Here is a 14,925-nt window from a genome sequence, read left to right as displayed (position 1 = left end):
CCCTGCAGAGGCTTGGGAACAGCCATGATGCTTTGCTTTAACGCAGACTAAGTCTTATTAGAATGGAGTAATCAATTACCAGGGACCTCCAACGACCGAACAATTAAGCTAAGGCTATAAGCAGCGGAGGAGAAAAGACGCTTCTTCACCAAGACAGTTGCTCTTAGCTGAACATACAGGATCCAGGTATGCAAATTTTGCCTTTCTCCATGTACTGTTTCCTATTTTTAAAATCTGTTTCTGTCCTCAGCTTCCCCTGCAGCTGATGTATTTGCTTAATTTACCAGTCCTCACCTTCTGGGTGTATCGGGAGTTGATCTGTTTCAAATGGTGGGAAGCATGAGGGGGCCCTGGCACAGGCTGCCCAGGGAGGCTGTGGAGTTTCCTTCTCTAGACGTTTCCAAACCCACCTGGACATGTTCCTCTGTGACCTGACCCAGGTGGACCTGCTTTCGTAGGGGAGTTTGAATGGATGATCTCTAAAGGTCCCTTCCAACACCCACCATTCTGGGATTTTGTGATACCATGACCCTTTTCTTGCAAAGTCTTTGTTAGGCTGCAATACTCTGAGGAACTCAGATCACCCCTGGTGCACTGCCTACCTGCTAAAGCAACACAGCTGAGAGAAAATAACTATAGAAACAGTGAATTTTGACAAACAAGCCACCAAGATTGCATCCTCCTACTCATGTGAGTGGGAACAAGGGACTAAATGCACCAAAAAATGTTGCCGGTGTTGGATCATTGCATCCCTCCTGTTGCAGCAATTAATTACTTCACCATTTTCAACGTTCTGAAACTGGTGTTTCCAATGACGTTAATCACAACTCAGCTCTGCTATCAGTATACAGTGCTGAAGAGCAGACTACAAACGATGCATTGTTGCTGTTGCCACAGGTGGTAACGTGAAGAAACGGAAAAAGCAGAGAAAGTGAATTTAATCCTTCCTCTTTCAGAATCATTTGCCCTGCTCAGCCCAGCTCTGTTGGCCTGACTTCTCTGCTTGGCCCAGCTCATCGAGCTACAACTTCAGACCACAGCTTGCCCATGGAGAGAGGCAGGCTGAAATCAAGGAGTGTTTTGACTGCGTGAGCCGGGGGCTGGTTCTGTCCAGATGTAACACCTGAACATTTGTTTCAGTTGGCCTGGGTTCCTTAGACACAATCTGAATTGTGTCCGTAGCGCCTAGGCCTCAGCACACAAAACTTTTACATGTGCTGAAAATCATCAGCTTCAGTCAAACCGGAGTGGAATGAAGCCACGTTTGCAGGGCTGACATGGAGCGCAGGTGGTGCTTGGTGGTGTGCTACAGATACACACAGCTGCAGAAGCACACCGATGGGATGTGCAGTACTTTTTTGCAGAGGTGCTTGTCTTTGGCCCACGGTAACGGTCCTCTGCAAGGCTCTCCAAAAGCACTTTCAAAATCAAAGTGGTTACTAAGATCTGGCTCCAATAAATGGAAGCTCTCAACTCTGGTGCTTGCATGTATGTAAGAGAATAACTAACCCATGTGGTTTTGTTAAAATGAGCCAGTTCTGTGCAACCTTTGGAAGTGGTACGTTCTGGTGTTTGTGAGGGGAGGGTTTTTTTAATTATTGTTTACAACTTTGTCACTGCCTTGAATTGAAAGAGAACTCGCTGTCATGCAAACTCAGAGAGAGTGTTACATCAGCTGGAGTTTGGAAACAGGAAAAGTTACACGCCACGGCTTTCCCGCAGCTGGAAAGAGTTTAAAACTCCAACTGCACTAAGTGACAGCAATTGCCGCAGTTAAGATTTTTATTAGAAGTGTATTTAAATCAGTAAAAGTAAAGACAAGTTTACTGGTGATCTTTACCAATGAGCTGCTTTATTCTTGATCTTTCATATTATTTCACTTTTAGAAGCATATTTAAAGCTCAACTTAGGAAAAAAAGTCTGCCAAGCATCTGGCACACTTCCTGCTGCATTACAGCCCTCAGAGCGGGAGGGAAAGCAATCCTCACTTCATTTGTACATGTGAAAAGCGCACAGAGGAATCGTGAAGCTAATCTAAAAAGCAAACATCTTTTTCTTGCAGAATACCCCAAGGAGAGCAATTCTTTCTTAAGCTGGAACTCTTGACTGTTACACATACATCTTTGATTTTCCATAGCATGGGTGAACTTTCACTCCTACCTCACCATTTCAATGGTTGAATTTATGATTTTATCTTAAGGCAATAAACTGGCAAAGTTCAGAACATCAACAGAAGAGATGCACGGGCGCAGCACCAGCCAGCCCAGCTCTCCTCCCTGGCTGCCCCACATGCTGTCTCCATTACTGGTTCCAAGGTACAGTTTAGGCATTAACCATCTGCCCCAAGCTGGTGCAGCCTCCAGGTTCACAGCCACGGAGCAGGCTGAAGCCTCCACGGAAATGGGGCTGTTTCAAATGCCTTTTGAGTTCATGGGTTGTGTGTCTTTGATGCATGACAGTCCATTACAGCTTGGGCCATGTGAGTGTTTAGGACGGTTTTTGTGTCTCTCCGTTCATCAGATACTCCCCGAAGAGCCTCCTCCTATGCAGGCAGGGTCCCTGTCAGGCTCTACGTGTTTGTTGTGCCACCTTAAACCGCATGGAGAGGATGTCGCTTATCCCGGCCTCTATCTCATCGTTTTCCTGCAGAGATCCAACTCCTTTGGGAGACCCTGTCAGAATCAAATCCCCTTCTTCCAGAGGGAGTATTTCACTGATGTAGCTGATGAGGTATGGGATAGAGAAGATCATGGAGGAGGTCTCTCCCTCCTGCCTCAGCTTTCCATTCACCTTCAGCCAGATCTTCAGCTTGTGAGGGTCTGGGATCTTCTCTTTGGGCACAAAGTCACTGACTGGGCATGATGAACCAAACCCCTTAGCCAAGGTCCAGGGCAGACCTTTCTTTTTGCACTCCTCCTGGGTGTCCCTGGCCGTCATGTCCAGGCAGAGGGCATAGCCTGCCACGTGCTCCATGGCAGCCTCCTGGGACACGGCCTGGGCTCTCTTCCCGATCACCACTCCCAGCTCCACTTCGTGGTGCAGGTTGTTGCAGTAGTAGGGCCGGAGGATGGGCGAGCCTTCACGAACGTAGGCCGAGGAGGGCTTGAGGAAGAAGAGAGGCTCCCGGGGCAGCGCGCTGCCCATCTCCTTGGCGTGCTCCGCGTAGTTGCGCCCTACACAGACGATGTTCCTGCCCCACTCCCAAAACCGGGACAAGGGCTTGGAGGAGGCCATGGCCGCAGCGGACTTCCTTCCTCAGGGAGGGCGACCGACCTTGAGCTGTCCTTACCGGGCCCGGCGCCCCGCCGCCGCCTCTGCCTCTCCTCCGGCCCCGCTCTCCTCCCTGCCCGCTGCGGGTTGCCCGGGGCAGCCCCCTCCCCTCCGCTCCTTACCCGTGCTAGCGAACCGCCCGGCCCGGGCGTGCCGAGAGAGTACCCGGAGGGAAGGGGCCGGCCGGGCGCAGCACCGCCCCCGCCGCACGCCGGCCGGGGCCGGGCCGGGCCGTGCCGGTCGCCGCCGCCGCCGCCTCCCGGGGCCGGCCGAGGGCGGGGAGCGAAGGTAACCGGGCCTGGGCAGCGGGCGGGGCGCCGCACCATGCTCGGCGGGGGCTGGCGGGGCCTCGGCACCGCGCTGGTGGCACTGGGAGCTGGGGCCCTGCTCCGAGCCGGTACGTGCGACGGGCGGTGCGGCTCGGCTCGGCTCGCCCGGCGCCGGGGATACGCCCCCGGTAGGAGCCGCCGGGCCGGGCAGCGCCTTGGCTGCGGCCGGGCCGGGGTGCGGGGGGCCGGGCCTCGTCCCTGGGGGCGCAGGGGATGTCCCTTTGCAGCGGGGCTGGGGCCCGTGTAGTGGCCTGCTTGCAGCCAGTGCCGAGGCGGAGGGGACCTGCGGTGCCCTCCTCGCAGCTGGGACCGGGGAAGGGGTGCGCCGTGGCCCCTAAGGCCGGGACCTGTGGGGAGCCGGGCAGCTGCAGGCACCCGGCGCCGGGGCTGGCGGGGCGGGGCGGCCCGGCTGGCAGCTCGGGAATTTGACGGTGGTTTTGCTCTTCTCTTTTCCCGGCTCAGGGGTGCGCCGAGGTTTTTAAGCTGAGTCACAGCCCTAAGTAGGTCAGTATCTGCTCAGCTGGAGCCTGTCTCTGTGGTGGCTGTTCGCATTGATAACCAATCTGGGAGGCTACTGGAGTTTTTGGGCTACTAAAGTGCTGGTTATTGCTCTGGGAGGAGGCTTGAGGGACGGGTCTTGGCACTGGAACTGGATTTGATGGTCAGCACACTGTATTGGCAATGTAAACAAAAAAGCAAAACCAAAACCAAGCTCTGCATTTACATTTAAGGCCTAAATTCTGAAAGCATCTCCTTGAACTAGAGGTTGGGCTTTAGCTTCACAGCGTCTTGCCAGAGGCCTTTTGCATCATTCCAATTTTAAGACCTGGCTTTAACAAGTGAGAATCCATTAGAGTTAACTGCCAGGCTGGGAAACCCAGATGCTATCTATGGAACAAGCAGGTCAAACTGAGTAGCCAGCAGGTCCTGAGATGCCCAGGCAGCAGGTTGGGTGCAGTGCCTTCCACCCAGGCTTTGCCCCAACAGCGGGTGGGTGCATGCCCTGCCCACACTGGCTGGACGCAGCTGTGCTGCCAGCAGCGTCTGCCAGGCAGGCTAGTGGAGTGGGAGGAGAGCTGCCCTGGGTTTGTGCACCAACTCACTGCGTATCCAGGAAATATCTGCGTGCAGAATATGCACAGAGCAAACGTAGTGTTTCATCGTACATAGTGCAGGGATGTTCCTCTGGGCACACACAGGCTGTCATTCTGGAGTGACAGCCACGTCTGACATAGAAATTCTCCACTCTGTTCTGTATTAAAAAGAGTAAAACAAAATGCTGTGGAGAAAATGTGTGAAGCTCCCCTTTTCTGAGGGAACCTACTTTTGTAAGCTCTGCTGCTGCCTTCAGCCTGCAGCATGTATGCATTGATGTGATAACGTTAATGCTTCCCATCTGCAAGCCCTTGCCTCCTGGCAACTCAAGCTGTGCTAATGAACTGTTCCAGAAAGCCCAAGTGTGCGATTCAAAGGCTGCTGGTGTTCTGCTCTCCCCAGTCCCCTCTGCTTCAGGCTTCTGAAGCCGGGAGGGACACGTTACGAAACTGAGCAAAGGTGAAGTCGCTGGGTGTTAATTTAGAAGCAGCCTTGCATGCAGTGCAGCCATCCTGAAGGGATCAGTGTCAGTGCTGGGCCAGGGCAGGGTTACGTGTGGCTTGATGAGTTTCCCTCAGCAGAGCTGGGTCTGAGAATTTCCCTCTGGTCGGAGTGGGTGTGCGTGAGAGCGTGTTGGGCAGCCTGCAAAGGTGCAGCTGAGCTGCAGATGGGAGTTCGGAATCAGTTTCATACTTTGCGGATGTTTTCTCATTCCTTTGCTTAAATTCTGTTTCAGAAAACATTTCCTTATGTGGTTTAGCTTGTTTGTTTGTTTGTTTTGTAAGAATTGAAAATTAAACATGCAAAGAGCCTTTGGGATCATGACCAAGGTTAGAAATGGTTCATAGGAGCAAGCACTTTGACTTGAAGTAAAGGTGATGTTTTCTTTGGTTTGGTTTTTGTTTTTTCTTCCCCACTTAGTGCCTGGCATGCAAACAAACATGCAGTATATATAGCTCTTGTGACTGGTGGCATCCAAAAGTGCTTCATGTTAGGGAGAAGTTAAAAACAATTGATTTCATTTTTTTCCCACTGTCACAGAGTAGTAAAGGGTGACACTTGTTCTTTTCCTTTTTTAAAGGACTCTTCTGCTCCCAAGGACCACTTGGCAGGTATGGATGCTTTTCCCAGTACTACCTGTGTTCACTCTCATGTGGCCAGTATTGCCTACACTGTCATGCAGTGACAGTGGGGTTTTCTTTGCAGTACTCTGTTTAATTTTCCTACCATCTCACCTCCTGGCCTTCCTGCTCTTAGAAGCAAGTGAGATGGTGGAGGTAGAAGAGGAGAAAATTCTGGGCAAGACAGTTGCACAGAGGGGCCATGTAGCTTCCACTGCCTCGGGGCTGGGTTGGCAGTGGATGTCTGTTCTGCTCGGAACTTGGGTCGTGGTTTTGAGGTCTGTGGAGCTGCAGGGGAGGTGTCCCTCTTGGCTGCAGCTGGTGTGTGGGGCCTCTTCTCTCTCAAACAGGATCTTATCAGGGGTGGGCAGGACTGGCCTGTTTTGGGAGAGTGGGGCAGCTTGATTAGGAGTGTGGTGACCCCTCCCTTTGGCACCAGTGGAGGTGACCAAGCACCAAGCATCAGGAGCCTTGCAGAGGGAGTTGGTGGTGCAAAATGAAAAAGGCTGAGCCAGTGCAGTTCAGACCATCACAGTCACCTTCAGTGGTGTGCCAGGGTCGTGGACATTAAGACAACTTGTTTCTAACTTGCACTGGCCCATCTTTCTCTGTGTGGGGATGGACCTTGGGTTGCCTGGATTGCAGGATGACCTTGTCCTCTTTGTTTGGAAGGTTAATTTTTATGGCAGAGCCTCTTAGGGCTTGGTTGTTTCTGTAAGAACTGTGTATCTGTGGGTTGAACACTGGAGCATGGGTTATCTGCGTCAGGAATTAGATTTGCTTCATGGATCTGATTAACCATTTAACCAAAAGCAAATAAGGAAGTGCTGTTGCATCAAGGGGAGTCTGTAAGCAAGAAGCCTGCTGCAGTGTGTGCCTGCTACCTGGCCAGGCAGGGAGCCTGTCTTTGCTCCATGCCCTGTGCAAAGTGTGGTTTCCCAAGCTACGAGCCAGACGCTCTGTTGTAGCAGTGGGTGTATTTCTGTGGTTCTCCTTTTATTTTTTTTCCTTCTTTTTTTTTGTCTTTTGGCTGTAATGTGGCCTTCTGTGCTTTTTGGGGGTTTGGCTGGTTTTTTTTGCAAAGTCTGTGTCCCAGGCTGACCTTTGTCCAGCTGTTCCCTCCTCATTCTGCTTCCCTGTACCTTGAGATCTCTCCAGTGGAGGTGCTACGCTTTCATGGCATCAGCACACATCTGGGAGCAGAGTGTCCTGTCCCTCTTCTGTGCAGCTGTAGGGCACCAAGAGCCTCCTGCACTTTGGGACATGAGGTGACACAGCCAGGTACTAAGGCCTGGTCCAGTGGTGGCCTCTCTTCTTCCTCTGCAGGAGACAAGTTGGGCTGTTTGTATCCTTTCATCTCTGGGGCCGTGGGCTGGGGGACCTGCTGTGTTCTGTCTTACTTGTTCCCCTCCCTGGACTAAGCTGAGGTTTGGCTGTTTTGGGGTCCCCAGGTCCGGTGCAGCTGCGAGCTCTCTTTCTGCACACCGAGCACGAGCAGAGGCAGCCGAAGACGGTCACACAAGCCAACATGAAGGTGGAATTACTCCCAGCCCTCACAGACAACTACATGTACCTCCTCATTGATGAGGAAACAAAGGAGGCTGCAATAGTTGATCCTGTGCAGCCTCAGAAGGTAATGCTCCCTGCTGCCCTTGTCAGCAGGGTGCTCACTGCTGCGCCTCTGGGAGATCCTTCCAGGTTACCACATCCACCAGAAAATTAATCACATGCTGACTCAGGTGTGGGGGAAAGGCAGCAAATGCTGGCCATGTGTAGGTATGGACAAGGCTTCACAGGCAGCCTGCTTCTGGGCTCAGGCAGCTTGTCCCCGACTTCAAGGGTTATTGACCTGATTTGGGGGTTTGCCCTTAGTTTGCTGTAGTGCAGAAAAGAGGAAAAAGGACTGAGGGCTTAGTCATGGCTGGCTGGAGCAGAGACCTCATGTCCTGCTCTGTAGCTATGACCTGGAGAGGGATGAGCTCTTTGCAGAGTTGCTGGCATGGCTCTCAAAGCTCAGGCCACTTGTGTCTGGGTTACGCCAGGCACCGGGTGTGCTGCTGAGTCAGTTTGTTTGTGTTGTAATGCTCTTGCTGTGCCCTGTGCCTGCAGGTTTTGGATGCAGTCAAAAAGCATGGCGTGAAGCTGACCACTGTCCTGACCACACATCATCACTGGTAACTCTCTGATCCTGCTTCCCTCTGCACAAACACAAGCAGTCCAGAAGTGTTGCTTTCTGGATCCAGTTGGTCTTCTCTGAGCGGGAACTTAGGTGTGAGGAGAATGATCAGAGCTCAGGAAGCATTACCCTGGGCTTGCTGTGACCAGATGCGTTGTCTAGACTGCAAGCTCTGTGTGTCAGTGTCTTTAACCTTTAAAATACTGACTTCTTCCAGGTATCTAGTGAAATAAATGTGTGTGAAAGTAGCTGTGGAGTACAGGAGGGAGCACACTGAGGTGCTGGGACTTGCCTGTAAGGTGTGCTGCTCAGTCAGCACTGTGAGAGGATTGCCTGCATTGCAGATTAGCTCTGCCAGGGAGGTGAAGGTGAATGTTTTGCTTTAGTAGTTTTGCAACACTGAACCTGAGTCACCTCTCCCTTGGGTCGCAGTGGAGCCATTTTTGTGGCTGGAGAGCCAGCCCTGATCTGTCAGGACCAGCATCCTGAGCCAATGCTGAGCTGTTTGAACATCTATGTACCTGCTCCGCAGTGTCTTTTGGAACACTGAATTAGACATATCCCACTTATCCCGGTGTCTCCCTGCCCTAGTTACTGGAGAGTGGACCATGAGCCCCTAAGAGTGGTGTTTTCCAACTAGGTATGAACTTGTGAGAGGTTGTTCCCCCTCTCCCTGCCCTAGTTACTGGAGAAATGCTCTCCACCTGTGTTGATGTGGCAGTGTTAGATACTAGAAGACAAGCTGATCAGAAATGGTCACCTAGAGGGTACCACTGCAAAATGTTACGATGAACTTGTCTTCAACAAATCTGTTTCTCTGACCTTTCAGGGACCATGCTGGAGGAAATGAGAAGCTCGTCAAGATGGAGACAGGGCTGCGTGTGTATGGGGGAGACAGCAGAGTCGGAGCACTGACGCAGAAAGTGTCTCACCTGACGTCCCTCAAGGTAAAAGGAGGGAGCTGCTGGACTCGGCTGAGGCATCTCCCCTTCATGTCGCAGCTTTAGGGCTGGACCAGCCTGGTCCAACTTGAGTTAATGTTGGGGTCACAGCTCTTCTAAGATCTCTTGGGTGTGGCTGATAGTTTAGGTACCGCCTTTGACCTTTTGCAGCCCTGTGAACCATAACCCTCTGTCTTGCTTTGGCTGGTGATGCTTCGTCGATGGGAATGTTGCCTGGGTCGTGCTGGGTGTCCCTGTGCTCCTTGCCAGCTACTTCAGCCAGGGTGGCCAGAACGGATGTGTGAAAGGGCAGGGCTTGTGCTCTGCTTGGAGCCTGGTCAGCACTGAACTGGTGAAAGGGGTCCTCTCTGAATGAGAGCTGGAATGCAGGGTGAAGGGAAAGCGGGTCACCAGCGCTAGCAGCGTGCATTCCTCTTCCAGAGCTGGCGCAGCAAACTTCATTGGAGCCAGCAGCTTGTGTACAGATGAGCTGGCAGCTGACATAACTCCCTGTGAAATGTGGGAGCTGGCGTAAATGTCAGTGCTGGGCTTGGGGTGCACCTTTGGTGGGGCAGCAGCACAGGAGAGAGCACAGAAATATGTGGGAAGGTGTGCAGATGAGAGCTGTGGGGGAAACCTCCCCTTGGCCTCATGAATGTGTTTAATCCTTCCCTTTCATGTCATCCACTTCTTCCTTCCAGCTTCATTTTTGTTTGGAGCTTTTTCACACTTGATTAACTTTGTTTAGGATTTTGTGTTGCTCTGGATCTTTTGGCTCTTGCTGCCAACCAGACGCTGAGTCACTCTGCATGTAAAAGAAAGAATCTGGCAGTTCTCTTTGTGACAACACCTGCTAGGAGGAAAGGGCTCCCTTCCAAGCCACTGCTGTAAAACTCTCTTGCTGGGCTCTCCCAGGAGCAGAGCTGATGTTTACTGGCCAGCTATGTGAGAATTTGCCTGCAGGACTACTAGCCCATTGTAATAGTTGCAATTCTTTTCTAACCATACAAATTCTAGCAAACAGTAGCTTAAGCTCTAGTCTTCTGCCTTCTTCTCAGGTGGGATCTCTTAATGTGAAATGCCTCTGTACGCCGTGTCACACTTCTGGACACATCTGTTATTATGTGACTAAGCCAAATAGCTCCGAGCCACCTGCAGTTTTTACAGGTGAGGAGTTGGGAGGTGACATTGCCGGCAGTCTGTGTTGCAAAGAAATAAGCTACCCTCTGCCTGTGTGCTCCTGACTCTGGAGGTGCCTTCATCCCTACTGCCAGTGCAGCTGGTTGACATCCGTGTCTTTCCCCCTCCCCAAGCAGTAACTGTAGATGAAACTGGTGAAACCCCTCTGGGTTTGTAAACCAGTGCTGGACACCGAGCCCTGGACAAGTCACAGAATGCCCAAATGGTGAGGGTTGGAAGGGACCTCTAGAGCTCATCCAGCCCAACCCCCTGCCAAAGCAGGTTCCCCTCCATCACAGTGCACAGGAACACGTCCAGGTGGGTTTGGAAGCTTCCAGAGAAGGAGACTCCACAAATTCTCTAGGCAGCCTGTTCCTTCCTCTAGCATTTTCCTCCTTGAAACAAGAGCTGTTGGTTTACTGTCTCAGGCCAAACTGTGTCCAATTCCCGAATCTGTTGCTTTTCCATATATCTGTACTTACATCTCTAACAAAGTTAAGAGAAGATAAAATAAGGGAGTAAGAGAGAGTTGGTGCTCCATCTCTAGGAGCCAGGTTCTGGATCCTGTTTTGGAGAGCAGGGTTCCTCCTTCCCTGAGGCTGTGCCCAGCCTCTCGAGGCTGCCCTGTCCTCCCTCTCCCAGGGCGTTCTCCGGAGCTCACAGCAGCAGCTGCATGGAAGGAGTAACGGCGTAAGCAAGGTTTTAGCAAGCACTGGGGAGAAAATGCAGAGGCGACTCATCTTGGTTCAACTTCATAGCAAAGAGAAGGAGCATTCCTCATCCACTCTGGAAAGGAGAAGAGGGGGACAGCAGACTGGCCACAGGCAGGGAGGCACTGGCATGGTGTGCCTGGGAGGCCGCGGGGTTTCCTGTGTTACAAGTGGTGTCTGCTGCCCGGGTTTGTGTAGCCCTGAGCCCGCGTGGCAGCAGCGCAGCCTGGCTCTCCCTGTGCCTCCTGCTGACCGAGCCCTCGGGGCCCCTGTGCTCACGCAGCCGCGTGGGAGCCCGCCCTGGCCCTGATGCCCTGTCACACCTCCCTTGCAGGTGACACGCTGTTTGTGGCCGGCTGTGGGAAATTCTTCGAGGGAACCCCCGAGGAAATGTACAGAGCGCTGATTGAGATTCTGGGCAGCCTGGACCCTGAAACAGTAAGAACCTCTTCTTTTGTGCAGTGAGTTAGCCAGCCAGAAACTACTGCAGGCATCAGAGACACTGTCTTCCTAATAACACCGTTGCTCAAGGAGAGAATTCCTCGTGTTGAAGGGAGGAAGGAGTGCTTACATCAGGAGCTGCCTTTAGAAGCTTGTAGTTAACAGCCCCGCCAGAAGTGAAGCCCCATGCAGCCGCTTGCTCAGCCCCCAGCTCCCCCTCAGGGATGGGAGGAGAAAAAGTAAAACTCCTGAGTTGAGATAAGAACAGTTTACTAGCTAAAGTGAAATAAAATTCAATAATGACAACCAAGTGATGCCCAACACAATCTTTCCCCAGCTGCTGACCAAGGTGGGGAGATGGGCATGATATTGGCCATGGTATCCTATGACACAGAATAGCCCTTTGGCTAGTTGGGGTCAGCTGTCCTGTCCACACTCCCTCCCAGATCCTGTTGCCTCCCCAGCCTGCTCACTGACAGGGCAGGCTGAGAAGCAGAAAAGCCCTTGATGCTGTGCTCAGCAACAATCAGAACATTCCTGGGTTATCAGCATTCTTGCCAGCTTAAACTCAAAACAGCCCTGTAGCAGTTACCAGAAAGAAAAGTAACTCTATCCTAGCTGAAACCAGGACACTGCTGAATATCTTGAGTCCTCTGGGAAGGAATCCCTGGCCCAAATACTTTTGTGCTTTGTGGGGAAAGAGTAGGGGCTGGTTAATAAACTGAAGACAAGCGAGCTGGAATGCCTGGGCTCGTTCCTCAGTCAGCGGTTAAACTGGCTGGTGGCTCCTGTCATCTCTTCTGTGCCTGGCCCCAATGTGAGGGTCATGTGTCCTGGAGGGCTCTGACTCTGTTGCTCCTGCTGTACCAGAGGACCCATGGTGGTACCTGGCACTCCTCTGCCTTTGTGCCTTCAGAGTGACTGCTGTCACTCTGCCTTTCTCTTCCCAGAGAGTTTACTGCGGTCACGAGTACACCATCAACAATCTCAAGTTTGCTCGACACGTTGAACCCAATAATGTTGCTATCCAGGAAAAGCTTGCTTGGGCCAAGGTAAGCTGTTCATCCTTTCCCTAGACCTGATGGTTTTGTGGAGGCAGAGCCTCTGTGAGGAGGAAGAGAAGATAGCACTGGGGAGAAGGAGAGGCTGATGGGAGTTAAGAGCCAAGAGCTACAGTGTGCTACGTGTCCAGGGGAGAGATGTGTTGGCGAATGGGGTTTGTGTGTGGCCCAGAGAGGACAGTTTGCTGTCTGGTGGAGACGTGATCCTCCCTGGAACCTTCATGGTATGATGGCAGGGTGATGTCCACATCTGTGTGGAAGGATCAGCTCTGTCCTGAGTGTGTGTGTATGTAGGTCAGTGCTTGTCTGTCCAGCTGCGCCTGGCCCGAGGAGCTGCTCAACCAGGGAGGTGCAGCATTGCCCCTGAGTCGTTAACATACAGGACAGTTCCTGTTCACCAATGTGTTCCTCACTGGGCACAAACCTGTCCCTTGTTACAGGCAAAGTACGACAGTGGTGAGCCAACCATCCCTTCCACCATTGCAGAGGAGTTCACGTACAACCCCTTCATGCGCGTGAGGTATGGAGAGGAGCTGTGGGAGCAGGAGGAGGGATGGGGGAAGGAGGAGGTCTCCAGGGAAAGGGCCCTTAGTGGGAATTGTTCTCTTGCCTTGTGTATTCCCATTCTGAGGCCTTCAAGACCCGTCGCTGCCCTGGCAGGAGCTTGGCGCAGTGAGACTTGAAGGGTTGTGGTGAGGGTCTCTGCCAGTACCACCGACCCCAGCTCAGGGGCCAGTACAGGCTCGGTGGTGAAGCGATGTTCCTCCTCCAAGCAGTGTTTGGCAGCCAGGGCAGCACGAGATGCATGTGTGAGACAGAGGTGTTTGCAGTTTCCTCTTGCGATGAGTATTTAAACCGAGGGACTCGTGCCAAAGCCCCGAGTTGTACCAAAGCTCCAAGTCTTTCATCTTCGAGTGCAACGTTTCCCCTTGGTGCAGGCAAAATGTGACAGTGGTGACTTCATGTATGAGATTTGATCTTGTAGTCTCTGTATTCACTGTTGCCCCCCTCCGGCAGGGAGAAGACGGTTCAGGAGCACGCGGGGGAGACTGACCCTGTCCGAACCATGGGGGCCATCCGAAAGGAGAAGGATAACTTCCGAGTCCCGAAGGACTGAGCGCTCTGCCTGCGTCACTTTCATGCCACTTTAATGTCCATTTCTGTGTCATTTAGACTAGTCAGATGTTTTAGGAGTTGAATGTGGTTGAGACAGTCATAGTTAGGGGTTTTTTTTTTTCTTTTAATTAAGGAGAAAAAAACCAACAAAGCACTTTGCCCTTATTGAGATGTTCTACAGCATATTTATATTATAATGAAGAGTATTTATCCTTCTATTGCTGGCTCTCGAGCTGTCACGTGTGCCATGTGCAGGCCATTTTACAAGCACTGGTTCATGGCTCAGAGTCTGGGGTGGGGAAGGGTCAGACCTCGAGGTCTAGGGAAGGGCTCCTGATGTTTTTGTAGGACTTGGGGTTTCTTCATGTACAACAGAGACAAAGCGCAGTAATGACATCTCCAGATGAAGATTTGACCCTTTCTGCCTTGCTGCTACTTAAACGCTTCCAAGTCTGTTGCTCGTGGCTCTGCTAAACCAGTTCTGGGTGACAGACCTGCTGCAGGCCCCAAAGCTCGTGTGTGGCACGGGCAGGGTAGGCTGGCTCTGGGCCCAGCTTCTCTCCTCTTGTAGGCTGTGGTGGCTTTTCCAGGCAGTGTGCTGGCTTAGAGGCTGCACTGTTCCTTACAGCCTTTCCCTCTTAGCTTAAACCTGTCTGCATGTACCTGCTCACTGCTTGTAGGTGTGACCTGCCTGTAGCTTGTGTTAGTGCCACGCAAACGAAGGGGCTTATCTGCTGGTTCAAAGTCCTGAGAAGAGCTTAGCAAGTGCCTGACCGACTGGAAGAGTGAGGAGGTCCTCCAGCAGACGCCTTGCTGCCGATAGCCAGAGCAGCTGTGTCGTACCGTGCTGTAAGTAACATGGCAAACGAGCGTTTATAGGCCAAGCGAGAGGGCGGCTGTTGTGGTGATGGCCTGGCTGGCAGCAGCTCTGTGTGCCCTGCAGCAGCCTCTGCCTGCCCCAGCTGCAGCTGCAGAGGTGACGTTGCAGGTGGTGAAGGTGTCCATGTATTGCCAGATTAAACGCGGCTCCGGCCCCTGAGAACCTGCAGCAGTGTGGCACGGCTCTTTCTTGGGTGGCCCGTGGGGCTCAGAAGTCGTCTCTGTTCTTGGGCTAGTGCTGTACAACCCTGGCTAGCCTGAAAACTGCAGCAGGGGAGCTTCCCCTCAGGCTGTTTTTCTGGGGGAGGGATAATGTGTCTAAGCGGCTGAATGGGACAAACACTGGGGGAACGTGAAGGGTGAGTGTCAGTGTGTGACTCATCCCGCACCCACCTCTTTAATGCATCTTCCTCCTCATTGGTGTTTTCTTCATTGTTTCTGCTCTCAGCTGTGTACTGTGGATCTACTCAAGTACAAGAGCTTTTCAAACAAACGTTTTAGCAAAAGATTCAAAGGATTGGGGCTGGTTCTTCCCCCTCTCCCCTGTGCCTGTTGGTGCGCAGTGGCACGTGGAGCCCATCACCGCTGTATCCGTGCTCTGCTGTTG

At 52.4% G+C, this 14,925-nt stretch overlaps 2 protein-coding genes across 10 annotated transcripts; one reads left to right on the top strand and one right to left on the bottom strand.

The window, feature by feature from the left end:
- Positions 1–1,830: 1,830 nt before the first annotated feature.
- Positions 1,831–4,136, bottom strand: FAHD1 (fumarylacetoacetate hydrolase domain containing 1). The gene has a single exon (XM_010209388.2). The coding sequence runs from the start codon at positions 3,232–3,234 to the stop codon at positions 2,563–2,565; it is 672 nt and encodes a 223-aa protein (XP_010207690.1). The 5' UTR covers positions 3,235–4,136; the 3' UTR covers positions 1,831–2,562.
- Positions 3,483–14,487, top strand: HAGH (hydroxyacylglutathione hydrolase). Of its 9 annotated transcripts, none has more exons than XM_061991768.1 (11): positions 3,517–3,558; positions 4,062–4,103; positions 5,776–5,806; positions 7,267–7,448; positions 7,925–7,989; positions 8,821–8,938; positions 9,991–10,099; positions 11,156–11,259; positions 12,213–12,314; positions 12,764–12,843; positions 13,341–14,487. In XM_061991768.1, exons 4-11 carry the CDS (start codon positions 7,344–7,346, stop codon positions 13,438–13,440), a joined length of 783 nt encoding a protein of 260 aa, XP_061847752.1. In that variant the 5' UTR covers positions 3,517–3,558; positions 4,062–4,103; positions 5,776–5,806; positions 7,267–7,343; the 3' UTR covers positions 13,441–14,487. The 9 variants fall into 9 exon arrangements, with proteins under 9 accessions (XP_061847759.1, XP_061847757.1, XP_061847752.1 ...); XM_061991767.1 differs by lacking the exon at positions 3,517–3,558 and adding an exon at positions 3,610–3,667; XM_061991773.1 differs by lacking the exon at positions 4,062–4,103 and having other exon boundaries at positions 3,491–3,558.
- The last annotated feature ends 438 nt before the right edge of the window (positions 14,488–14,925 follow it).

Source organism: Colius striatus, chromosome 3 (genome assembly GCF_028858725.1).
Source record: "Colius striatus isolate bColStr4 chromosome 3, bColStr4.1.hap1, whole genome shotgun sequence".
In the NCBI taxonomy this organism is placed as follows: Eukaryota; Metazoa; Chordata; class Aves; order Coliiformes; family Coliidae; genus Colius; species Colius striatus.
Note: the sequence above shows the minus strand (reverse complement) of the source record. Positions and strands in the feature narration are given on the sequence as shown.